This window comes from Eschrichtius robustus, chromosome 7 (genome assembly GCF_028021215.1).
Source record: "Eschrichtius robustus isolate mEscRob2 chromosome 7, mEscRob2.pri, whole genome shotgun sequence".
NCBI classification, from domain to species: domain Eukaryota; kingdom Metazoa; phylum Chordata; class Mammalia; order Artiodactyla; family Eschrichtiidae; genus Eschrichtius; species Eschrichtius robustus.
In genome coordinates, this window is record NC_090830.1 from 6,229,511 (window position 1) to 6,255,878 (window position 26,368).

The 26,368-nt window shown below is 38.0% G+C and overlaps 2 protein-coding genes across 2 annotated transcripts in view; one reads left to right on the forward strand and one right to left on the reverse strand.

Annotated features, from left to right (window-relative positions):
- Positions 1–26,368, forward strand: part of LOC137767005 (zinc finger protein 33B-like) — a 101,662-nt gene that overhangs the window by 36,154 nt on the left and 39,140 nt on the right. The gene's annotated exons all lie outside the window — the stretch shown is intronic.
- On the reverse strand, positions 153–23,499 carry ZNF25 (zinc finger protein 25). Its single transcript, XM_068547545.1, has 8 exons — positions 23,370–23,499; positions 21,876–21,926; positions 20,766–20,866; positions 20,547–20,660; positions 6,712–6,838; positions 6,317–6,412; positions 3,902–3,965; positions 153–3,412 (listed from the first exon to the last, which is right to left on the reverse strand). Exons 4-8 carry the CDS (start codon positions 20,559–20,561, stop codon positions 2,329–2,331), a joined length of 1,386 nt encoding a protein of 461 aa, XP_068403646.1. The 5' UTR covers positions 20,562–20,660; positions 20,766–20,866; positions 21,876–21,926; positions 23,370–23,499; the 3' UTR covers positions 153–2,328.

Below are 26,368 nucleotides of genomic sequence, written 5' to 3' on the forward strand. Positions count from 1 at the left end.
GAAGTCTGTGTGCCACAACTAAGAAGTCCACATGCCACAATTAAGACCTGGCTTAGCGAAAATAAATAAATATTTTTAAAAAAATGATACAGGGAAAACTGGCCACTGACATGGAAGAAAATACAGGAATACTGTGAGTAGGGATCAATTAATTTAATTTAGACAATGTTTATTTCATAATTTACTGCTACATTCCATCAGGAAATTTGCTTCGATGTTACGACAATCCAGCGGGTAAAACACATTTATTTGAAAAAAAATTCTAATGCTTAGTCTTGTAACCTATAAATATAATACACATAATAAATATATTGGAAAAACCCCCACCTACCCACAGACTGCTATATGCATCATTTCTGGAACACATACCATATATAAAAGTATACCTTTACACTGGCTGTGATGTTTTCAGCTCTAAGAAAACTTAAATTTGTAAAGCACCAGATAGTAACTCTCTTAGGCTCTGTGAGGCATGTGGTCTTCTTCATAACACTCACCTCTGCTACTGTAATGTGAAGGCAGCCACAGGCAAAACAGGTATGAATGTTTTTTGCTTTTTTTTTGTTTTTGTATTAGTGTTGTAATAAAATTTGTATTTATAGACACCTTAAGTTTGAATATCATATAATTTTCACATGTCACAAGATATTCTTTAGTTTTTCTACCATTCAGAAATGTAAAACCGTTCTTAGCTTGCAGGCAGTGGGCCAGATCTGAATCACTTGTGGAAAAATGTACAACCAAACCAAACCAAGGCACTACAGCAATAAAGTGAGGGATGAATGCTGGTAGCCAACCTTTTATTTATTTTGCAACATAATTCAAGAAATACAAATTATAATGATGGCAGTATCTAACATAGAGCTCTTCCTGTGTCTCAGGCACTATTCTAAGTGCTTTAAAAATATTAACTCATTTACACCTCACAGCAATCCTAACATATTGTTATTATCACTTCTTTTTTATAGAAAAGGAAACTGAGGCACAGAGAGGTTAAGTGCATGCTTCATGCTGGAAACTGAGCCTGGGCAGTAGGAGTCCAGAGTCCACACTCTTAACCTCTATGTCATGTTGCTTCTACCAGGAAGAAAAAGGTAGTGAAGAACATTTAGGACTCTCATACAAAATACAAATTCAGACAGCTCTGCAATCTGCTAAAACACTAAGACAGACGTTTCTTTACATAGCTATTTTTTTTATTGTGTAGGGTGTTTTCAGCTGTTTTTTAAAATGAACTTAGGTTTTTCCTATAAAAAAAAATGTATCCCTAATGTAAAATTTGGCTGACCATGAGAGAGTTGAAAAATTTACAAAAACATTTTTAGCTTCTTTCTGAAGGATTAGTTCAGTAAAATCCATATCCATTCAGAAATAGGAGGAAAAGATACATTATAATTTTAAAAGAGTATTAAACTTAAATACACATTCTATTAACAGAAGTCACTGCTGAGACTTAATGAGATATCTTCATATACTTAAAAGTTACTGAACTAAAGAAGGCTACATATTTCCCTATGTACAGTTACGGATGGGTTCACATGCACATCAAACATCCACAATCTGTGTTCTGTAGCACACTGACATTCACACATAAGTCCTACATACTAAAGGACTCTTCACATGTGTTTAATGATGTCACCTGGTTATTCAATTTATTTGTGCTTTTTAGAAAGCTCCAGATATCTAGATATTTGCAGGTTTCTTTAAAAGAAAAACAACAGCCTTGTAATCAGATTTCTGCAACGTGACTTCTAGTATAAGTGTTACCCTCAGTACAGAGTCTCTTAGAATTTTTGTTAAAAAGCTTTCATATATTTAAAATACTTATAAAGGTTCTATACTTTATCACTGATCTGACATTCACCAAAACATCACTTCTTGATAAAGCCTTCCATATGTGTTTCAGTCTTTGTGATTATCCCCTTAGAGTGTTCTGAGTCCAAATGATATAAAAAGATTTCTGAATGGTCAGGATACTGATAGGAATTTCTCACTCATGTGAGCTTTTGGATGTCTAAATGATGGCTACCCTGACAGAAATTTCCTTACATTCACTTATAGGATTTCTCTCGTATGGTTTCTATACTGTACAATAAAGTATGACTTCTGAAAGAGAGGTTTCCCTCATGTTTTACAATTTGTAGTGTTTCTACCATCTATGTTGTCTGATACTTAGTAAAAGTCTGATATATGGTAAAAATTTCTCCCTAAAAGATTTACAGACTTTCTCTCCATGATGAAAGACTGTGGCTGAAATTTTCCCATACTGATGATATTTCATAAGGTTTTTGTCTCATGTAAATTATCTGATTATTCTGAAGGATAAATTCAGACAGAAGAACTTCCCAATTTATACTCTTTATAAGCTTTTCCCTTTGTGTGTGTCTTCTGATGTGCAGTGAGTTTTGATTTCTGGAAAAAAGTTTCCTTACACTCCTGACATTCATAGGGTTTCTCTCCTGTGTGTTTTCTCTGATGTATGACAAAATGTGATTTCTGAGAGAAGGATTTCCCACATTCTTTACATTCATAGGGTTTCTCCCCTGTGTGAGTCCTTTGATGTAATCTGAGGACGGAATTCACAGAGAAAGATTTACCACATTCATTACATTCATAGGGCTTCTCCCCTGTGTGTTTTCTCTGATGTTTAGTGAGGTCTGATTTATAGTAAAAGTTTTTTCCACATTTATTACATTCAAAGGGTTTCTCCCCTGTGTGAGTTCGCTGATGTACTGTTAGGGCTGACTTCTGGTAGAAGCATTTCCCACATTCCCTACATTCATAGGGTTTCTCTCCCGTGTGAGTTCTCTGATGAGTTTTGAGGTGTGAATTTCTAGAGAAGAATTTCCCACATTCCTTACATTTATAGGGTTTCTCCCCTGTATGTGTTCTCTGATGTACTGTGAGGTGTGATTTCTGGGAAAAGGATTTCCTACATTCCTTACATTCATATGGTTTCTCCCCTGTGTGTGTTTTCTGATGTACCATGAGGTATGCCTTAACGTAGAAGAACTTCCCACATTCAGTACATTCATAGGGTTTCTCTCCTGTGTGTGTTTTCTGATGTTCCATGAGGTGTGGCTTCTGGTAGAAGGATTTCTCACACTGATTACATTCGTAGGGTTTCTCTCCTGCATGAGTTCTCAAATGTCTACTGAGAGATGACAGGTGGTAGAAAGTTTTCTTACATTCTTTACATTCATAGGTCTTCTCTCTGGTAGGAGTTTTCTGTTGTCTTGTGAGGTCTCCATTCCGAGAGACAGATTTCCCACATTCACTGGGTTTGTCCTTTGAATGAGTATGCTCATGTATTATGAGGACAGACTTCTGGCAGAAGGACTTTCCACATTCATTGCATTTATAGGCTTTCTCATTGGTATGAGTTTTCTGATGTTTTTTGAGTTCTCCATTCCTAGAGAGAAATTTCCAGATTCATTAATGTATAAGGCTTTTTTTTTTGGTCTGCTGTGTATATTTTCCAAGTAACTCTGAGAACCAATTTCTAGAGATTTTTCCAATATTCATTAGCTTCATAGAGCTTCTCCATTGTGAATATTCTATGTTGAAATACATTATGGTTTAACATTTGGTAGAAGGAATTTCACTTGCATTATAGGTCTCTCAACTGCCTGAACTCCACTTTGTGTAATGAAGCCTCCCTTATCGTGTAAGTAAGAAGAATCAAAAGACTGTTTCAAAGTTGTAATCTCCTGATCTTGAATTATAAAAAAGGTCTCTATTATGAAACAGGGCTTTCCCATTTGGATTATGTTCTTTGGAATTTGCTCCAGTGTTAGTTTTTTCACATTTATTATTAACTAGTGCTCTCTCACTTCTAGTACCCCCATCAAGACCCTTTCTTACAAAGCTTCTAATCTCAAAATTGAATTCTTGAACTTGCCTTGAATTTTTAGCTTGGCTTTCCTGGTATCTTGCTCCTTGGTCATGAGTATTCCATAGGTCTTCTACAAAGGAATCCAAAATTTAATACTGTAAAAATCTTAACACATTATTATGGTCATAGGGTGGATTCTTAGGCTTCAGGCCAATATCCTCAAATGAAGGAACTCTCAAGTGCAAACTTCCTCTATCTCAGTGGTTTAGAAGAAATATAAATAACACTAAAAACTGCTATAGCAGAGGGGAAGGGACCTGGTTATAAACCCAAGTATCTTTGACACTACAAATATGATATTAAAAACCTGGAGAAGGTTAAGCCAAAAAAAAAAAAACAAAGAACAGGGAGCAGAGAACAAAAGATATTCAAAGTGCTGCTGAACAGGAATGTGAAACTCACAGAGAATGCTGTGAGTCCATAAAGGGCAATGAATAGTAAGTAGGGTGAAAATAAAAATTAGTAGACAACTGTGTTCACTGGAAATATCAGAGGAAAGATTAAATTGGATGAAGGAGCTAAAGTATAGGTCTTGTACCCACTCAAACCTAGTTTACTGTGTTAGGATTCCTAGTAATTAGTAGACTATAAACTTCCACTTATTCCTCTTTACCCATATACAACAATCTAGATGTCAACACTAAAGTGACTTTCTCAGAACATCCATTTCCTCATGTTTAGAGGAAAATTCCTCTCTATCTAGTTGGCTTAATTTTTGCTGGTTCAGAAGACCCAGAAACACATACATCCAAAAGGAAAGATTAAAGAAAAGCAGAGTGCAAGCCATCCTTATAACAGAACGAATTCCCAGTTGTAGCACCAGAGATTTTCAATGCTGACCACCAAATACTGCATCTCCAAAACAGAGTTACCTATGACTCAACACTAGTCTTATTCTGCTTTCATATCTTAGCTCCCACATCTCTGCTTCAATTTGCTACATGATCTTTAAAGAGTAATTATTCAACATTGTTCTAGAATCGTTATGGACCTTCCTATTTATTCATCTTTAAATGCTTGAAAGAAAGTGAAAGATTATGAGCAGAGGCTTGGGGTTAGAATTTCATAGCATTTATGGGGAAAACATAAAAAAAGTTATTTGATAAGGACATGTGCAAAGTTAACTTGGATACTCATGAAATAAGATCTTATGTATGAAAGACATTTAAGAGAGCAGATGAAATGAAAATTGGCATGTGTTTTGGGGCCACAAGGAAAAATAAGAAGCAGGGCTTCCCTGGTGGCCCAGTGGTTAAGAATCCGCCTGCCAATGCAGGGAACACGGGTTCGAGCCCTGGTCCGGGAAAATCCCACATGCCACGGAGCAACTAAGCCTGTGCGCCACAACTACCGAGCCTGCGCTCTAGAGCCCGCGAACCACAACTACTGAAGCCTGCGCGCCTAGAAGCCCGTGCTCCGCAACAAGAGAAGCCACCGCAATGAGAAGCCCGCTTACTACAACCAAGAGTAGCCCCCACTCGCCGCAATTAGAGAAAGCCCGCGTACAGCAATGAAGACCCAACGCAGCCAAAAATAAATACATAAATAATAATAAGATGCAGTAGGCAACAAAGCGCCAGACTAGTTCTTGACTGAAAATTAGGTGTATTTTGTATCAACTCCAAAATAATATAACTGATGAAAGGCATAATGATTTGTAACCTGATTTCAGAGTTTAAAGAGAGAATAGGAAATTAAAATGGGTGCTGAAAAAACTAAGGCATTTTGTTGTTAATGAAAGGAGGAAAATGGCATTTGAAAAAATTTATAAGACAGATTTTAAGATTATAGTTGCATACTTTAATGGCAAGGAGTAACTGGGAATTCTAGAAAAAAGACAAAATGAAAGTTTAAGTCAGAGTTAGTATATAGGGAAGAGAAGTAAATCTATTTAAAAAATGTCAAGCAGGGGGCTTCCCTGGTGGCGCAGTGGTTGAGAGTCTGCCTGCCAATGCAGGGGACACGGGTTCGAGCCCTGGTCTGGGAAGATCCCACATGCCGTGGAGCAACTAGGCCCGTGAGCCACAACTGCTGAGCCTGTGCGTCTGGAGCCTGTGCTCCGCAACAAGAGAGGCCGCAATAGTGAGAGGCCCGCGCACCGCAATGAAGAGTGGCCCCCACTTGCCGCAACTGGAGAAAGCCCTCGCACAGAAACAAAGAACCAACACAGCCATAAATTAATTAATTAATTAATTTAAAAAATAAAACAACTACAGAGAGTTATTACTTTATGTCAAGCAAAAGAGGGAATTTAGATGGAGAACGAAAACTGGAGTTGTGATTTATGTTGCTTACATATGCAGATCAGGTATCCTCAATCATTTCCAAAAGTATAGGACATTTAAAAACGAGATTCCTGAAAAAAAAAATTTCAAAAGTCAAAGGCACCAACCTCCTCACAGGTTATAATTTCTAACTTACCAGGGTAGTTCCGACATGGAAATTCTACTTCTAATATCCATGGCTCTTTTCCTTGCTTCAACTTGAAGACTGCATTTGGCTTATTCACACAATAACCTATTAATAGAAAGATAAAGAAAATAATACAAATTGCTTGGAATACAGCAACTCTGAAGGATAAGGAAGTGCAGTTTAGGAGCAGAACAAGGAATGTCCCACATAAGCTTGGCAAATTTAGATTGTATCAGTGGAGTGCATGGGGACACAAATAATTTTCTGGTACCCAAAATGGATTCATCAACTTTGACCCCTAAAACAAAGCTAATATTCAACCCTATAGGAGACTTAACAAATTCCAGTAACTGAGAAAGGAAATGCAAACTACTGGGAGTTACAGATAGGGAAGATTTCCTCACCCACTGAGATGAGGTGACGATAGTTCTCCTGCATCACTTCCCTATACAGGGTCCTCTGAGCAGCATCCAGCAACTGCCACTCCTCCTGGGTGAATTCTACAGTAACATCCTTGAATGTTACTGGTCCCTGAAACAACATATTTCAGTTAAAACTGAAGTGATCAAAATACAGTACCATCAAAAAGACATGTGAACTGTTAATATGCTAACTATAGTATTTATTCTGGAGAGTTAGATATACTGCCACCCTGCTTTATACATATATAAAATATTTGTTCAGTATATATTTACTCAGATATCACTCCATGCCTGGAACTCTGCCAGAGATACAGAGATGAATGAAAGCAACTATTCTTGTCATCAGGGAGCTTACATGCTGACAGGGAGGCAAAGATTAAATTCTTAAATGCAATATGCATAGCAGGTGCTATGACAGAAGTATGTACAAGATAAAAGATGGTCACAAAGGATGGCCAAGATGGTGGAGAAGGAAGACTCTGAGCTCACCTCCTCCCACAGGCACACTGAAATTACAACTATTCACAGAGCAACGATCTCTGAAAATTATCTGAAAAGTAGCAGAAAAGAGTCCCCACAACTAAAGATACAAAGAAGGAACCACAATGACATGGGTAGGAGGGGCAAAGACACAGTATAGTCAAGACCCACACACCCGAGTAGGTGACCCACAGATGGGAGGATAATCAAAATTGTAGAGGTTCTCCCCAAGGAGTAAGGGGTCCGAGCCCCACATTGGGCTCCCCTGCCTGGGGGGTCCTACACCAGGAAGACGAACCCCCAGAACGTCTGGCTTTGAAGGCCAGTGCGGCTTGAGAGCCAGAGGGCTGTAGAAAACAGAGACTCCACTCTTAAAGGGCGCATGCAAAAATCCGACACGTTCCAAGTCACAGTGCAGAGGGAGTAATTTGAAAGAAGCCTACCTCAGACCCACTTGCTGATCTTGGAGAGCCTCCTGGAGAGGCAGGAGGCAACTGGAACTCCCCCTGGAGACAAAGACACTGGCAGCAGCCATTTTGGGAGCTTGTTCTACCATGAGGACACTGGTGCTAATAGGAACCATTCTGGAGTCCTCCCTCTAGCCTATTAGTGCTGGAGGCTTACATGCCCACCAATGGGCCATCACCAATCCCAGGACACTTCAGGCCATGCAGCCAGCCACATTGGGTCCCAGTCCAGGCACCCCACAGGCCGTGCAGCTAGCCAGGCAGGGACCCAGCCCCTCCCAACAGTGGGCCGAGAGCCACTGCATGAGGCAGGGCCTGGCTTCCAACAGGGCTGAGGGTCAGCCCTGCCTACCAGTGTGCCCACAATAGTCGGCCCCGCAACGAGGAAGGATTCATGTAGCCCACAAATAGGGAACCCGTAGAGCTTATAGCTCTGGTGATCAGAGGGGAGTATACTGCTGGGCCTCAGAGGACATCTCCTACATAAGATTACTTCTCTAAGATTGGGAAATGTAACCAACCTACCAAATGCATGGAAATAAAAACAGAGGATTAGGCAAAATGAGGAGACAGATGAATATGTTCCAAACAAAAGAACAAGACAAAACCTCAGAAAAAGAATTAAATGAAGTGGAGATAAGCATTCTACTCGATAAAGAGTTAAAATATCTTTTATGAATATAAAGATGAAAATCTTTAACAAATTACTAGTAAATCAAATCCAACAAAATAAAAAAATAGATTATAATCTACACCATGACCTTGTGTGATTTATCCCAGGAATGCAAGAGTGGTTCAACATACAAAAGTCAATCAATTACAGTAATAGAGCAAAGGGGAAAAAGTAGAAGATCATTTTAATTGACGCACAAAAAGTGTTTGACAAACTTCAACACTCTTTCGTGATAAAAACACTCAGTAAACTAGAAATAGAAAGAAATTCCTCAAAATGATAACATTTTTAATCCACCTCTACCCCAGGTAATAGCATACTCAGTAGTGAAAGACTGAAAACTTTCTCCCTATGACCAGAAACAAGACAAGGATGCCTGCTTCTGCCACTTCTAATCAACACTGTACTGGAAGTTCTAGCCAGAGCAGTTAGACAAGAAAAAGATATAAAGGCACCCAAATTGGAAAGGAAAAAAAAAAAAAACTATCTCTATTTGCAGATGACATTCATCTACATATAGAATATCCCAAAGAATCCACAAAAACAAAAACTAATAGAGCTCATAAACAAAGTCGGCATGTTGCAGAATTATAAGATCAACCCACAAAAATCGGTTGTGTTTCTATATACCAGTAATGAAAATCCAAAAGAGAAATTAAGACAATTCCATTTAATGTAGCATCAAAAAGAATAAAACACCTAGGGATAAATTTACTCAAGGAGGTGTAAGACTTATATACTGAAAACTGCAAAACATTGCTGGAAGTATTAAAGAAGACCTAAATAAAAGAAATGACATTCTGTGTTCATAGACTATAAGATTTAATATAGTTCAAGTGACAGTACTACTCAAAGGAATCTACAAGTTCAGTGCAATCCCTAATAAAATCCCAATGACTTCTGCACAGAAATGGAAAAGCCAATCCGCAAATTCATATGGAACTGCAAGAAGTCCCTAACAGTCAAAACAAAATTGGGAAAGAAACAAAGTTGGAGGACTCACACTTATTTCAAATCTTACTATAAAGCTACAGTATCAAAACAGTGTGATTGGCATGAAGATAGACATATTGTCCAATGGGATAGAAATGAGAGTCTAAAAATAAAGCCATACATCTATGGCCACCTGATTTTCAACAAGGAAGACAAGACCATTCAGTGGAGAAAGAATAGTTTCTTCAACAAATGGCACTGCGACAACCAAATGTCCACATGCATAAGAATGAAACCTGACGTCTACCTCACCCCATATAAAAAAAATTAACTCAAAATAGATCATTGACCTAAATATTAAGAGCTAAAACTATAAAACTCAGAAGAAAACATAGGAATAAATTTCCTTACCTTGAATTTGGCAATGGATTCTAGATGTGACACCAAAAGTACAAGCAGTAAAAGAAAAATAAACTGACTTTATCAAAATTTAAAACTTTTATGGGGACTTCCCTGGCGGTCCAGCGGTTAAGACTCCACGCTTCCAATGCAAGGGGCGCAGGTTTGATCCCTGGTCAGGGACCTAAGATCCCACATGCCATGTGGCGTGGCAGCCAAGGAAATATATATACATACATATACATACATATACATATATATACATACATATATATATATATAAAAATAAAACTTGTATGCATCATAGGATATTACCAAAATAGGAAAAAGACAACTCACAGAATAGAATATAATATTTGCAAATTGCATATCTGATAAAGGTGTATTATCCAGAATATATATAATATACTTACAATTCAATAACAAAAATGATAACCCAGCCAGAAAATGGGCAAAGAAATTGAACAGACATTTCTCTAAGTTATACAAATGAGCACATGAAAAGATGCTCGACATCATTAGTCCTTAGGGGAAATTCAAATCAAAACCACAATTATACCACTTCATATTCACTATGATGGGTGTTTTTTTTTTTAAAAAAAACAAAACCAGAAAATAACAGGTGATGGGGAGGTTGTGGAGAAACTGTAACCCTTATATATTGCTTGTGGGAATGTAAAACGGTACAGCTGCTGTGGAAAAGTTTGGCAGTTGCTCAGAAAGTTAAACATACAAATACCATACAACCCAGCATACTTGTACACAAAAGTTCATAGTGACACTATTCACAACAGCCAAAAAGTGAAAACCACCTAAATGTCCATCAGTGGATGAACAGATAAACAACTGTGGTATAAACATACAATGGAGTATTATTTTGCCATAAAAATGAAGTATTGATACATGGTATAGGGTGAATGAACTTGGAAAACATTATGCTAAGTGAAAGAAGCCAAATAGAAAATGTACATATTATATGATTCCACTTATATGAAATATCCAGAATAAGTAAATGCACAGAGACAGAAAGTAGATTGGTAATTGCCAGAGGCTAAAGGGAGAGGGACTAGGTAATGACTGCTTAATGGGAATGGGGTTTTCTTTGGGGATGGCAAAAATGTTTTGGAACTATATGTTGTAGTGGTCCCACAACATTGTGAATGTGCTACATGTCACCTAACTGTACACTTTAAAATGGTCAATATTATATTATGTGAATTTCACTTCATTTAAACCAACAAAACCTTCTAACAAAGAAATCTTCAGGTCTCAGTGGTGAATTCCACCAAACATTTAAGGCAGAAACAATACCAATTATATGCAATCTCTTCCATAAAACAAACAGGAGAGAACCATTCTCAACTCATTTTTGAAGCCCACGTTACCCTGATACCCAAACCTAACAAAAGCATTATCAGAAAACTACAGTGGTGGCTTGCACCTGTTTGTACCAGATCAAGAGTGCTGATTGTCAAATTTTGGGCAATTGGTTAACATCATTTTGTAGCTTGAAATTAGCCACGGCAGGGATATTTATACCATAGAAATTGGTAAACAGTACAAACCAGATTTCTCTCCCAGTACCCAAAATCTGGTTAAACATTTACCACCATTGTGACTACCAACCAATATCTTTCATGGTTATAAGTACAAAAATCCTCAACAAAATATCAGCAAATCCACTACCTGATTTCAAGACTTATTGCAAAGCTATATTAATTGTGTTACTAGCAAAAGGATAAACACACAGATCATTGGAACAAAAACAGTGTACAGTAATAGAACCACACATATAATTTTGATAAAGGTTCAAAAGAAATTCAATGGATTAAGGATAGTCTTTTCAAAAAAATAGTGCTGGAACAAATGGATTATTAAGCAAACTCCAGACTTTCACCAGTCTTTTCTTTAATGTCCCTTTATCTAGTCCAGATCTAATTCAGGATACTATATTGCATTTAGTTGTCATGTCTCTTCTGGTTTGTGACAGTCTTACCTGTTTTATATGACCTTGACAATTTTGATGAATACTAAACAGATACTTTTTAGAATGCCCTTTAATTTGGATTTGTCTGGTGTTTTCCCTCTTGATTAGACTGAGATTTTAGGTTTTGTGGGAGAATAACAAAGAATGCTTCTTATCACAATATATCAGGGGGTACATGATATCACGGGTGATGTTAACCTGGATCACTTTTTAAGGTAGTGTTTGCCACTTTTCTCCACTGTAATTATGTTTCTTTTTCATAGTCCATTCTTTGAAAGCAAATCACTAAGTCTAGCTCATAATCGAGAAAAGAGGGAATAAGCCCCACCTCTAAGAGGGGGCAGAATCTAGATATATTACTTGGAATCCTTCAAAGGGCTCTCTTTTCCCCATTTATTTATTTATTCAATCATTTACTTATATCAGTATGGTCTCAAATATTTAATGCTTTGGGTTAGAATCCAATACCATGTTATTTATTTTGTTGCTCAAATTCTTCCAGCTTTGCCATGAGAAGCTCTTTCGGGTTGGTGCCCATGTCCATTTGACGTGTCCCCATCACTCTGTTTTTGAGCACTTCCTTAATTTCTGATAGTACAAAATGCTCTGGACTTATTTTGTATTACCCTCGCCTCAGCCCCAGAATCAATCAATTTCTCCATGGAATTCTGGTTCCTTTTACTGTAGAATGATATTTAGAAACCAAGATCTGTGTGCTGGGTTTGCTCATGGATACTGAGGTGTCACTGCTTATAGGCCCTCTCAGCAGACAGTTAGTAAATGTATGTTTGCATATTAACTCATGTTTATACACATATCTTTAATTATTTCTGTATCTATCGTATACATGCTAAGTTAATATATATTAAGATAACATACATACATTTGCTTTTCAATAAATGGCGCTGGAAATAATGGGCATCTATATATAAAAATGAGCCTTATATGAGCCAATAACTTATACTTTATAAAAAAATCAACTCAAAACCAATTATAGACCTAAATATAAAATGTTAAACTCCAAAATTTTTTAGAAGAAAAGTCTTTGTGACTTCGAGATAAGCAAAGACTTTTTAGACATGATACCAAAAGAAACTAAAAAGAAAAATTTGGAGTTCATCACATTTTTGTGCAAGACACTGTTAGGTGAATGAAAAGAGTAGCCACAGATAGTGAGGAAAATACTTGAAAATCACAAATCTAACAAAGCATTGTACTTGTATCCAGAACATATAAAGAACTCTCAACATTCATTAAGAAAACAACCCAATTTAAAAATGAACAGAAGATTTGAAGAGACACTCACAAAAGAAGATGTATGGATAACAAACAAGCACATCAAAAGATTTTCAGTATCATTAGTCATTAGAAAAATGAAAATTAAAACCATAATGGGATAGCAATACACACCTATCAAAATGACTTAAAGAAAAAAAAAACTGAAATACCAAGGGCTGACAAGAATGGGAAGCAAGGGACTTCCCTGTTGGCGCAGTAGTTAAGAATCTGCCTGCCAATGCAGGGGACAAGGGTTTGAGCCCTGGTCCGGAAAGATCCCACATGCCGCGGAGCAACTAAGCCCGTGCACCACAACTACTGAGCACGTGTGCCACAACTACTAAAGCCCATGTGCCTAGAGCCCGTGCTCTGCAACAAGAGAAGCCACGGCAATGAGAAGCCTACGCACCGCAAGGAAGAGTAGCCCCCGCTTGCCGCAACTAGGGAAAGCCCGCATGCAGCAACAAAGACCCAATGCAGCCAAAAATAAAGAAATAAAGAAGAAAAAAAAAAAGAATGGGAAGCAAGTGGAACTCTGATACATTGTGGTAAGAATACAAGCTACTCAGGAAAACAGTTTGGCAGTTTCTTATAAAGTTAATTATAACAGTACCATATGACACGGTAAGCACATGCCTAGGTATTTACCCAAGAGAAATTAAAATATGTGTACACACAGACATCTGAATGCAAATGTTTGTAATGGCTCTTTTCATAATTGCCAAAAAAACCCAGAAACAACACAAATATTTTTCAGCTGGTGAGTGGGGTATACACATACAACTGAATACTATTTAGCAGTAAAAAAAAGAACTACTGATATATGCAACAGCATGATCGAATCTCAAATGCATCATGCTAAGTGAAAGTAGGTAGTCTCAAAAAACTACATACTATGTGATTCAATTTACATGACATTCAGGAAAAGGCAAAACTATACAGATGAAGAATAAATTGGTGATTGCTAGGAATCAGTGATGGGGAGACTACATAGAGGGAACCAAGGAAATTCTGAGGTGATTAAACTGTTCTGTATCTTGACTGTGGTGATGATTACATGTCTTTATGCATGTGTCAAAAGTCACTGAAATGTACATCCAAAAAAAGTGAATTTTGCTGTAAGTTAGAAAGTAAATAAAAATAAAAACAAAGCACAAAACAAAACCACTTCACACCCATTACTACTCTCAAAAAAAAGAAGACCCAAAAAACAAAGAAAATCAGAAAATATCAAATACTGGCAAGGATGTGGAGAAACTGGAGCCCTTGTGCATTGCTGGTAGGAATGTTAAATGGTCCAGCCACTATGGAATATAGTATGACAGTTCCTCAAAAAAAATCAAACATAGAACTACCATATGATGCAGCAATTCCACTCCTAGTTATGTATCCAAAAGAATTCAAAGCAGGGACACAAACAGATATTTGTACACCAATGTTCATAATAACAACATTATTCACAATAGCTACAAGGTATAAGCAACCCAGGTGTCCATCAACAAATGTAAACAAAATTATGTACATTACATAAGCAAAATGTAATATATACAAACAATGGAATATTATTCAGCCTCTAAAAGGAAGGATATTCTGTGACATGCTACAACATGGATGAACCTTGAAGACACTGTTCTGAGTGAAATAAGCCAGGACAAATACTATGTGATTCTACTTATATAAGGCACCTAGAATAGTCAAATTCATAGAGACAGAAAGTAGAATGGTGGAGAGTTCTGGAGATGGATGGTGGTGATGGTTGCACAACAATGTGAATGTACTTAGTGTCACAGAGCTATACATTTAAAATTGGTTATGATGGTAAATTTTGTTATGTGTATTTTACTACAATTAAAAATAAATAAGTCAACTATAATTTTAAAAAAGAAAAATAAATAAAAGAAAAAACAAAACCCCCAAAACACACTAAAAATAGCTATACAAAAGCATCAAATATTAACTTAAGCACTAGAATTTGAGAGGTAAAGATCCAAGAAAAAAGTGAAATTAATTATGATGAGTCTTACACCTCTGGTTAGCATTTTCAGGGCATTTTCAAATTTCATAGCCAGGGCAAAAATGTAGAGCAGAAAGCAGCTCAGAGCCACCATCTCTAAAATAAGCATAAAGAAACAAATTCTGAATAGAAACAAATTCTGAGAAGCAAAGGAGAAGTTGATCTTAACCTTAACAATGAGAACAAGCCCCTAACCTAGTGTTTTCTAAAATCAGAGATCTGAGAATCCAAAGGTGAACAAAAGATAAAATTCAGAAGAGACAAATATTTCAAAAGACAACAGAAAACCACAACTTATTTCATTCTTGGGGGCAAGCAGGGAAGAGAGGAAACTGGTTCAACTTTTAACAAACTTTTAATGTTTGCTTATGGTCTTGTGTGATCTATTAGCATCCCTAAGAACCCTGGTCCCAAAGCAAGTCAACACCAACTTGCCTTTTGATACTACCTGGTGACTGAGTGGGAGTTTCATATTCAAGAGGTCCCCAAACATAAGATTAGTATCTGTAGAACTTTTTTACTTCCAACCAAATGTCTCAAAGTGGTCAGTTTATTTTAAGTTGGGGAAGCAGTTTCTGGAACCAAAGGAAAGCTCCATAATTTATATGGATGCTCTGAAATACAAACACTCACCATTTTCCCCCCACAGGCCTTTACTGAGTGCATGGCCACAACCCTCCAAAGGCTGGGAGCAGAGCACCAGGGCAGGAAGAGATGTCTCAGGTGCTTAAAGCTCTACAGGGCAGCAACTCCTCAGTCACCCAAAAGAAAAGCTGGTAGCTAAGCTAAAAGCACATCAGTGGAGCTTTGGTGGTGTTCACAACCCAAGCCCTGCTGAAGGAAAGCCTTGATACTGCCCTCGATCATGTGAAGCTGGTGGTGAACAGTACCTCACTAAAGCCCAGGGCCATCTCAGCTACATATCTGAGTTAGTGAGCAGACAGAGGAAGGGACGTGTCTTTTTCTGGAGGTATTATTTACTTCAATCCCTACTGTACTTTTATACATAATGTCTAGCACATAATAAAGAAATAGGAGACATGCAAAGAAGTAGAAAATTTTTATTCATACTGAAGAAAGGAGCCTATTGAAACAGACCTACAGATTAACCTAGATGTTGGGATTAGCAGATAAGGATTTTAAAGTAATTACACTAAAACTAAATAAATAAAACTAAATGACCTAGTGAAAAAAAATTGAGAATATAAATGAAATGATGGGGAATCTTAGCAGAGAAAGAAAAACAAAAGAAAAAACAGGAATTTTTAGAATTGAATGATACAACATCAGAAGTGGATTCTACAGGCTTATGAATGAAGAGAATTGACAGAGCAAAAGAAGGATACCATGAACTTGAAAACAGTCAGCTCAGTAGAAATATCCAAACTAAAGGACACACACACACACACAAAAAACCCAAACTAAACAGAGCATCTTAACATTTAGGACAATATGTACATATTTCAACACTGTTGAAATTGGGATTTTAGAAAGAAAAAGAGAATGATGCAAAGAAACTATCTGAAGAGTGAGTTCCAAGAATTTTAAAAAATGATAAAAGGCAACAACCTACTGGGCATATACCCTGAGAAAACCATAATTCAAAAAGAGTCATGTACCAAAATGTTCATTGCAGCTCTATTTACAATAGCCAGGACATGGAAGCAACCTAAGTGTCCATCAACAGATGTATGGATAAAGAAGATGTGGCACATATATACAATGGAATATTACTCAGCCATAAAAAGGAATGAAACTGAGTTATTTGTAGTGAGATGGATGGACCTAGAGACTGTCATACAGAGTGAAGTAAGTCAGAAAGAGAAAAACAAATACCGTATGCTAACACATATATATGGAATCTAAAAAAAAAAAAAAAGAAAAAGAAAAAAAATGGTCAGAAGAACCTAGGAGCAAGACGGGAATAAAGCTGCAGACCAACTAGAGAATGTACTTGAGGATACGGGGAGGGGGAAGGGTAAGCTGGGACAAAGTGAGAGAGTGGCATGGACATATATACACTACCAAACGTAAAATAGATAGCTAGTGGGAAGCAGCCACATAGCACAGGGAGATCAGCTCGGTGCTTTGTGACCACCTAGAGGGGTGGGATAGGGAGGGTGGGAGGGAGGGAGAAGCAAGAGGGAAGAGATATGGAGATATATGTTTATGTATAGCTGATTCACTTTATTATACAACAGAAACTAACACACCATTGTAAAGCAATTATACTCCAATAAAGATGTTAAAAAAAAAAGGGCAACAACCCACAAATCTTTGTCATCCTTCAAAAGGGATAAATGCAAAACAAATCACGCCTGTGTGCATCATGGTCTAACTATTGAAAACTAAAGATAAAATGAAAATCTTAAGCACAGAGGAAAAGAACACATTATATTCAGGTGGATAACAATAAGATGAAGACCAGCTTCTCATCAGAAACAACAGAAGCCAGAAGACAAAGACATCCTAAAAATGCACATACAAAGAAAACTCTCGACAAAGTTCTATATCCAGCAAAATATCCTTCAAAAACCAAGGTGAAATAAAGGCATTTTCAGAAAGACCAGCCAAGTAAATTTGTCACCATCAGTGCTGAAATAATAAATGAAATAATGAGTTGCTTAGGCTGAAGGGAAAAGATATCAGAGAGAACCCCAGACCTGTAGGAAGGAATAAAGAGCTCCCAAAGCAGATATGTCCATAAACACAAAAGAGTTTTATTTACACACACACACACACAAACACACGTTTCTTTAAAAGATGAATACTGTTTAAAGCAAAAATAACAAGTATTTGGGGTTAAAAATATATGTATAAGTGAGATACAAGACAAGGACCACAGGGTGAGGAGGGTGTAAAGAGAATTATACTGATAAAAGTTTATTACACTGTTCATGAATACAGTATTTGAAGACACCATTATTTTAATGGTGCATGTTGTAATCTCCAGATTCAGCAATAAGCAAAATAACACACAAAAATAAAGCTTCAAAGTCAACAAAGGAGATACAATATAATACACAAAATACTCAAATACTCAACCCAAGGGAAGTACAGTAAATCTAATTAGGATAAAAAGAAATATGAACATACTAGGATAAAAGATATCTTAAAAAGCAGCTAGCCCAAAACAGACAAACTTATTTCAAAGGTGTGACAAGTTAACAGGTGAATTTTCAATAGTACCAGTAGTAGAAGACAATGAATGCTTTTCAGTGTTTTAAAAGGTAAGAACTGTCAACCAATATTTCTATACACAGTGAAAAAGCTCTTCGTGGATATTTCATATAAAGAAAACTGAGAAATTTCCACCAGCAGACCCTCACTAAAACAACAAGCAAGCAGAATAAAAACAATAACTATAAAGGATGTTTTCAAACAGCAGAAATTGATGGCAGCAGAACTTTAGAGATGCAAGAAGGAATAAAAAAGACTTTCTAATCTGGCCAAAATGCCTAAAAAAATCCAATTATCTGCACAAAATAAATTTTTCCAAGAGTAGGTAGTGATGACTGTACTTAAAACTACTTCAAAAAACAAAAAGGCTCACTAGTTATTTCTTTTGTTCCAGACTGACCATTCAGCAGTTAATTACAGAGCATAAGGTAAGAAAAACATCATGTGCCACACCTGAACGAATGCTGGATAAGGAAATTTTCATATATAAGGTATAAATGTGTTCAAGACTGACCAAAGCAGAACTGTAGAATAGGTTAAATTTTTATACAGTCTCTTTCTTTCCACCATCAGGGCTAAAGGCTATGATCTCTAATCAATAATAGATAATGTCCACACTGAAAATTTATGGTATAGTAATAATAACAACACTTCAAAAGTTGGCTGTGAGGATTATGTAAGATAAACTACATCAAGGGCTTACCAAAGGGCTGGGCATTTAATTAATTGCTAAATACGCTGTTTTGTTTTTAAAAATTAAGTTTAAAAAGCAAAGAAATGGTTACCACAGAATTCAGGATTCCTTTTCTCTGGGTAATGGTGAGATGAGATTAAGGAAGGGCATACAGGGGCTTCAAAAGTACTAGTAATTTTCATTGCTTAAGCCAGATATGGGATACAGTGGTGTTACTTAATCAGTATTCCCTAAATTATACATATACATTATGTATATGTAAAGTTCAAAGTTCAGTATCCTAAATACTGTTTCTGGAACATGCCTCAGGGTGTATGCATTTGCTATTCCTTCTATGTAGTATGCTCTTCCTCCAGATTTCTACCTGGCTCTCTCATTTAATTCAAGATATTCCTCAAATATTACCTTTTAGAGTGGCATTCCCTAACCAACTTATTCCCTGTTCCTCACTTCTAACACTCTGTCCTCTTAAACTGCTTGAGTTTGCCTCTGAGCAGATACATCAGAAATATGACTCAAATGTTGACACATTTTATTATTCAATATTAAAAAATCACATTTGTTAATATCCTTACCAATCTCATCAGAAAAGTCTTTAAGTATCAGCATTTGTCAACTTCACAAGTTTTCCAACATTCTAATTTTCACTTGAAAGCTCAACTTTTAATATTAGCAACAAATACTAACAGTTATTTTCCTTGAAATGACAGGTTCACATCACTCATTGTTGAGAAAATGTTTGAATACCGTGTGAATACCGTTGTTTGTCTGCCAGTTGCTCTTTCACATAAAAATGATAGTCCATGAAAAAAAGTGGCTAGGTGAGCTCACAAATCAATCACACAAGTGCTTTTCCTCAAGACAACCAACCATCATACTTCAGTATGCCGCAAAAGTACTTTAGGTGAACTTCCCATTTCATCCCACTGAATATTAAAAAGATGTGGGGCTTCCCTGGTGGCGCAGAGGTTGAGAATCTGCCTGCCAATGCAGGGGACACGGGTTCGAGCCCTGGTCTGGGAAGATCCCACATGCCGTGGAGCAGCTGGGCCCGTGAGCCACAATTACTGAGCCTGTGCGTCTGGAGCCTGTGCTCCGCAACAGGAGAGGCCGCGATAGTGAGAGGCCCGCGCACCACGATGAAGAGTGGCCCCCACTTGCCGCCACTAGAGAAAGCCCTCGCACAGAAACGAAGACCCAGCACAGCCATAAATAAAAAATAAATAAATAAGCCCTCCTTCCTCCTTGATAGTCTATAATTAAAAAAAAAAAAAAAAAAAAAAGATGTGTACTCAAGGGTCAAGATTTAATAACATTAGTAACTTTTACTGTTTCATCAAGGATATCCTTAAGTAAAGGTGGCAGTTTTTTTACTACTGCAGAGGAATACAATGTCATTGGTGTCATCATCCTGATGTATGCCAGACAGGCAGCAATCTATTGCTTTTACACCATCTTTGCTAATGTCATCAGTGTAAAAGGCAATTTGCATCTTGGTATTATGTTTTGACCTCACAAACCCTCTGAAAGGGTCTTGGGGCTCCCAGGCCACACCTTGGAACTGCTGTTGTATTCAAACAGTATTTTCCCTGAAGGTGATTTTTAACGATTTCCTCTTTTCTAATTTAATATATGGGCTCTCTTTCATAAAATTCACTGAAAACACGCACACACAGAGTGAAATAAAGTTAAGAGGTAAATAAATGACTCACCCGGAACTTCTTCATTTTCTGCTGCTATTGGAAAGTATAGAAACTATGAAGTCAGAACAGGGAAAGTTGGAAGACAGAAGTCATAAGAGACCTTATCTTGCAGTCAGGAATCACCTGTGAGAAATTTACATACAACATTTTAGTAAAAGATAAACCTCCGGGAAAATCTCTTTGAGCCATGAGAAGGAATAGGAAGGACCATGATAAAGGAGTACCCACCTGTCCACTGGTGACTCTCATATAATCTTGATGAATCTGGGACATTTTTGAATCTAAACATTTCTTTCCTATTGGCTGTTTTGAAAATTATATGTCCATTACTAAATAACACAAAAGAATATAAAACTTAAATGTCCAATAATAGCAGATTAGTTAAGCAAGGTATATAATATATATCCAAAGTATGGAACCCTATGCTGACATTACAAATGATGTTGAAGAGAAACATCTATTGATATGGAAAATCTTTTAAGTTACATGTCATAACAATTTTTCCTACTGATATTATAAACCCCACAAGGTTAGAAAGTCTTCAGAGCTCTCGAAAATAAGATGTTTCATCTCTCTAAATTTCAGTTTCTCCAAAATCACTTCTCCAAAACCCCTATTTTGACTAAAATATGGTACAGTGACAGGGAGGCTTCAGTTCTATGCTAAGCTCTGCTATTAACAAACCTAGTGACTATCTTAGTTTCTATGCTATTATCTTTTTTTTTTTTTTAACATCTTTACTGGAGTATAATTGCTTTACAATGCTGTGTTAGTTTCTGTTGTACAACAAAGTGAATCAGCTATACATATATATATATCTCCATATCTCTTCCCTCTTCCATCTCCCTCCCACCCTCCCTACCCCACCCCTCTAGGTGGTCACAAAACACTGAGCTGATCTCCCTGTGCTATGTGGCTGCTTCCCACTTATGCTATTATCTTTAACATGAGAAGGAATTAGGTAATTTTAAACAATCATGTACTATTCTGATTCTATAAGTCTTCATTCAGTACCACAAATCCAACAGAACCCCAGAATTCACTGTCCCCTCCAACCCTGGGCTGGGGCCTAGGGTAAAATGTAATTAGGCCTTGATGAATTCTGACATGGCCATCTAAACTGTTGACACTAACACAAATATAACTTCTAAAATAACAATTTGGCACCATAATCCCACAATAGGCACTTCATATGGGCAGCAAAAGGTAACTAGATGCCAAAATGCCGAGGTCCTTCTCACATGCAGAAGAAACCACTTCCAGCTGCCCTGGTGCTTACACGATGCCTACTTATTAAAGCCTAGATACACCATCCAATCAGAGGCATTATGATATCACCTTCGTAATATGGAGCATGGATGAAATCGCAGTTTTCATCTTTAAAAAAGTCTGAAAAAAAAAAAAAAAAAGTCTGTCCCATTTCCCCTCTGGCCTGGATAGGATTCTCAGCTTCTCCAGTAAAACTTAAAATTCAGGGTTTCAACTATGGTTTAAATTCACACGTGTAACAGTCGTCTGGGTATAGAGACAGGTTAGAGAATGCAGGAAGGGCCTCAATTAACCTTTTACACAGGAGTTCTAAGGAAGCCTCAAGAATTATTATTATTATTTTTTTTTTAGTGAAATCATATATTTATTAACTCCTTGGTTCTGTGTAGTCTCCACATATTTGTACCTTTTAATTTTTCTCTCATGTAAGAGAATTCATTAAGAGAAGCAGGCAGGTGATGGCAAATCAACTTTTTAATTAAGTTCTAATCCTGCTAATTCCACTTTCATTTTGTTTGGATCATGGCGAGTAAGTACTTTAGGTCCCAGAATGGCAATAATTAGAGCTCCATTTGGAGCTGTGATCAAGATGGCTAGAAAAGCTATTGTCATCACATCCTTCGAATATGGTTCCAAATAGGGTGCACTGATTCTTGCTCTTTCTAGAGCCAGAGGACCTAATACAGCCTACATTTAGAGGAGAAGAAGATGAAGCCTCAAGAATTTTTGAAAACAGAATACTACATTGTACGATTAGGTCCACTACACTCTACTCTGGTGGTGCTCAGGGACAATCACTGGATTAAATACAACCCAAGGCTGTGGATTTTAGGGTGGGAAACAGCATGAAATACAGAGTAAAACAAATCCCTGCTAATGATGGCTAAGCCAGGTTCTCTCTCTGAACCTTCGGTACTTGTATTTATTAAAATGGAGGTGGTAAATACGGATTCAAAGGATGGTTATGATGATTATTAAATGAGCCAATAATGAAAAGAACAGCATACCTTTTAATGAGAAAAGCAGCTCACCTTTATTTAATCCTTATCGTACTTTATATGCACTACCCTATTCAATACAAGAAACGACCCTAAAGGCTATTATAGTTTTACAGCTGAGTATCCGAGTCGTACCCAGATTAACCTGCCCATTTACCGGCGGGCGCTGGCCTTCAGCCCGGGCCCCTCAGGCTTTACAACCCACGTCTCCAGCAGCCAGCGCCGCCCACGCGCCAGCGCCAACGTGACGGGTTTGGCATCCACGTCACAAACGGCTGTTCTCGCGCGCGTCCGTCCCGCTAAGCCCGGCGCCCCAGGCCTCCTCCAGCCGCCCCTTTCACGCAGGTCGAGAAAAACGGCTTCTGGGGAGGAACCGCACTGCGGACAGCCAGCCTCCCCGCCAAGCCCCCTGCCTGGCCTCCTCCCCAGTCCTCCTCGGAGGCCAGTCCGGCGCTCAGAGCGGGGGCGGCCGCGGCGGCTGCCAGGGTCTCCGACTCGGCGCGGCCGCGGAGACCGGCTTCCCCCCGCCCCCGGCCTAGCGCCCGCGCCGAGGCCTCCGACACACCTGCAGGGGCTCGGTCTCAGCTCCCGACCCGCGCAGGTTCCATGCCCCGCCCTCCGCGGCGCCCAGCGGACTGGAGGCGCCTGAGTCCTCTCCCCGCCGGGGAGCGAGACGGGGAATGGCGGCTGCTGAGGGGAGGTGGAATTGCTCATGCGCGGAGCACTCCCGCGCCCCACGCAGGCACTGCGCGTCCCGGGAGCCTCCCGGCGCTTCCACTTCGGATGACGTCACGAGGGTCGGCTTTTTCCCGTGGTCCGAGTGTTTTCTGCTCGCCCGGTCCTCTCCTTACTCGCAGCGGTACCGGATTAGAACTGGCCACCCGCTTGAAAGCAGGAAGCTACCTTGAGGTAGTGCGATGAATATCGATAGTAACCGAAAGATAGTACTCGGAACTAAGTACAGTAGTACATTCAAAGAATAACACCCTGTAACAGCTGACTTTATTTTAGGAGTATTAGTTTTCAGAATTATGGAAATGATACATGAAACGTGATGAAAACATGAATAAGCTAAAACAGAAGACGAGTCGCACACATCCCACTTTACAAAAGGAAAAAACCTCGCTTAATGTTAGGTGCACACTCTTCTGAGATTTTTACTCAAATTTTACGCTAACGGTATAATATATTTTGACTATCACTTCACTAAGGACTATATACTGAATGTATGCTGATTTTCTGATCTAACTTTATGACATCAGTTTACTCTGGGCCAACAATAGAAATGTTTCCTCTCAAACTAATTACAAAAATACTTTTCATAATAAAATTAACTTAAACATGTGGAATCCATATAGGGAAAATATATATACATATCTGAATAATGTGTGCACATGTATGCATATCTGTATACACACACACACACACACCAATATCCTGGGTGGGAGGTGTTGGGGAAATGATTAAAAATAGTCTCTTGCCAACCCAGAAAATCCTCTCCACAAATGGAGAAAGAAAAAAGTATTATTATTAATTATTATTAATTATTTTATTAATGAACTAAGCATTAAACTAGACTGCAATGCGCATTCCAGGCAATCTGCTAATGAGCTTGCAGACAGAAATATCACACTTTTATGTAGCCAGGCAGATACAACCCTTTCTATGTACTAAGATAAGAGAACTTGACAACACCATTTACTACACATTGTTCATCCTAAATTCACACGGTAATTGGGGTGGCCATTTCTATTAGTTAATTGCCTTTATCCAAATGAAAAGTAAAGCTTCTTGCATCTCTATGACAAGCAACTAGCTACAACTTGTAGCCAAAAGCCTAGGAGTTTACCGCAGACACAGGGAGATGGGGTGCTATCTTCCTTGATGTTTATTTACATTTCAAAGACATAGCTCCAAGGCCTTTAACAAAGATATTCCTGGGTTGTAAAACTAACAAGAGGTTTATTTACTTTTTAAAAAGATTTGCATGCATCTCAAAGGGACAGAAAAAAGGATTTCAGTTACAAGTTTTCTCAAGGAAATGCTCTAAGAGGGGAGGAAAATCTTTTCCCCTTTTTGAACCAGAGAAAATTCAATTTTTTAATATTTGTATTTACTCTTACAGGAAACTATAAAACTTAACAATCTAAATCAAAATGACAATTTTTTCCTGAGAGTTTGGTTTCGTTTTCCTTGACAAATAATTTAAAACTTCATCAGGAAATATATAACCTCAGAGAATAGGGAGGAAATTTTATTGGAAATGCATATTATTATAAACATAATTTAAAAGTTTGGTGCTGGCTTCAAAGAAGAACGGAAACAGATCCAAATACATAAGAACTGAGTATATGTTGAAATAGTTATTTCAGGGCTTCCCTGGTGGAGCAGTGGTTGAGAATCCGCCTGCCAATGCAGGGGACACAGTTTCGAGCCCTGGTCCGGGAAGATCCCACATGCCGCGGAGCAACTAAGCCTGTGCGCCACAGCTACTGAGCCTGCGCTCTAGAGCCTGCGAGCCACAGCTACTGAAGCCTGTTTGCCTAGAGCCTGTGCTCTGCAACAAGAGAAGCCACCGCAATGAGAAGCCCGTGCACCACAATGAAGAGTAGCCCCCGCTGGCCGCAACTAGAGAAAAGCCTGCGTGCAGCAACGAAGACCCAACGCAGCCAAAAATAAATGAATACATAAATTTATTTTTTTTAAAAAAATTGTTATTTCAAACAATGGAGATAGTTTGGAATGTTCAGTTAATGATTTGAGAAAATAAGGTTAATGGTACATGAATTCAGCATGTAAATTTAAAAAGTAAACCATCAATTACCTAGAATATAAATAAAAGATTTTAAAGAACATAATTTGACATAGCATGAAACAAAAGGCAGAAACCAGAAAGGATATAACAGAAAGTTAAAACACAAACTGAGAAAATATATTTAATAATTATGAGACAGATTTCACACTCTTGCTGAACTGCTCTTACAAATCAGTTGAAAGATGAACATCTAACATGCAATAAAAATAGAAAAAGAATATCCTGCTGCAGCTTTTCATTCAATCTACAATGCAGTGGACTGCCAGATGCCTCAATATTCTATTTACTATTGCAAAAGAAAATATATGGACAATTAAACTATGACATACCATTTACTTTAAGATGCATTACAAGATCCAATTTCAGAGCTGTTAAAATACGAGAAAAATGCATGTCTTAGAAATATTGAAATGTAATTATAAAAGAGAAAGTACAGGAATTTCCCTGGGGGTCCAGTGGTTATGAATCCGCCTTCCAATGCAGGGGACACGGGTTCAATCCCTGGTCGGGGAACTATGATCTCACATGCCGCAGGGCAACTAAGCCCAGGTGCCATAACTACTGAGCCCGTGCATCACAACTAGAGAGCCCACATGCCGCAACTACAGAACCCATGCACTCTGGAACCCGTGCGCCACAACTAGAGAGAAGTCCACACACCGCAATGAAAGATCCCACCTACCACAACTAAGACCTGATGCAGCCCCAAAAAATTTTTAAGTAAATACTAAAAAAGAAAGTACAATTAG

Excerpts from the sequence above, each read along its gene's own strand:
- ZNF25 (XM_068547545.1), bottom strand. Across the intron at positions 3,966-6,316 it reads TCCATGTCGGAACTACCCTG|AAGACCTATGGAATACTCAT; the intron begins GTAAGTTAGAAA and ends ATTCCTTTGTAG. Across the intron at positions 3,413-3,901 it reads AGCCAAGCTAAAAATTCAAG|GAATGGAGAACTCAAAAAAC; the intron begins GCAAGTTCAAGA and ends ATTTCTCTCTAG.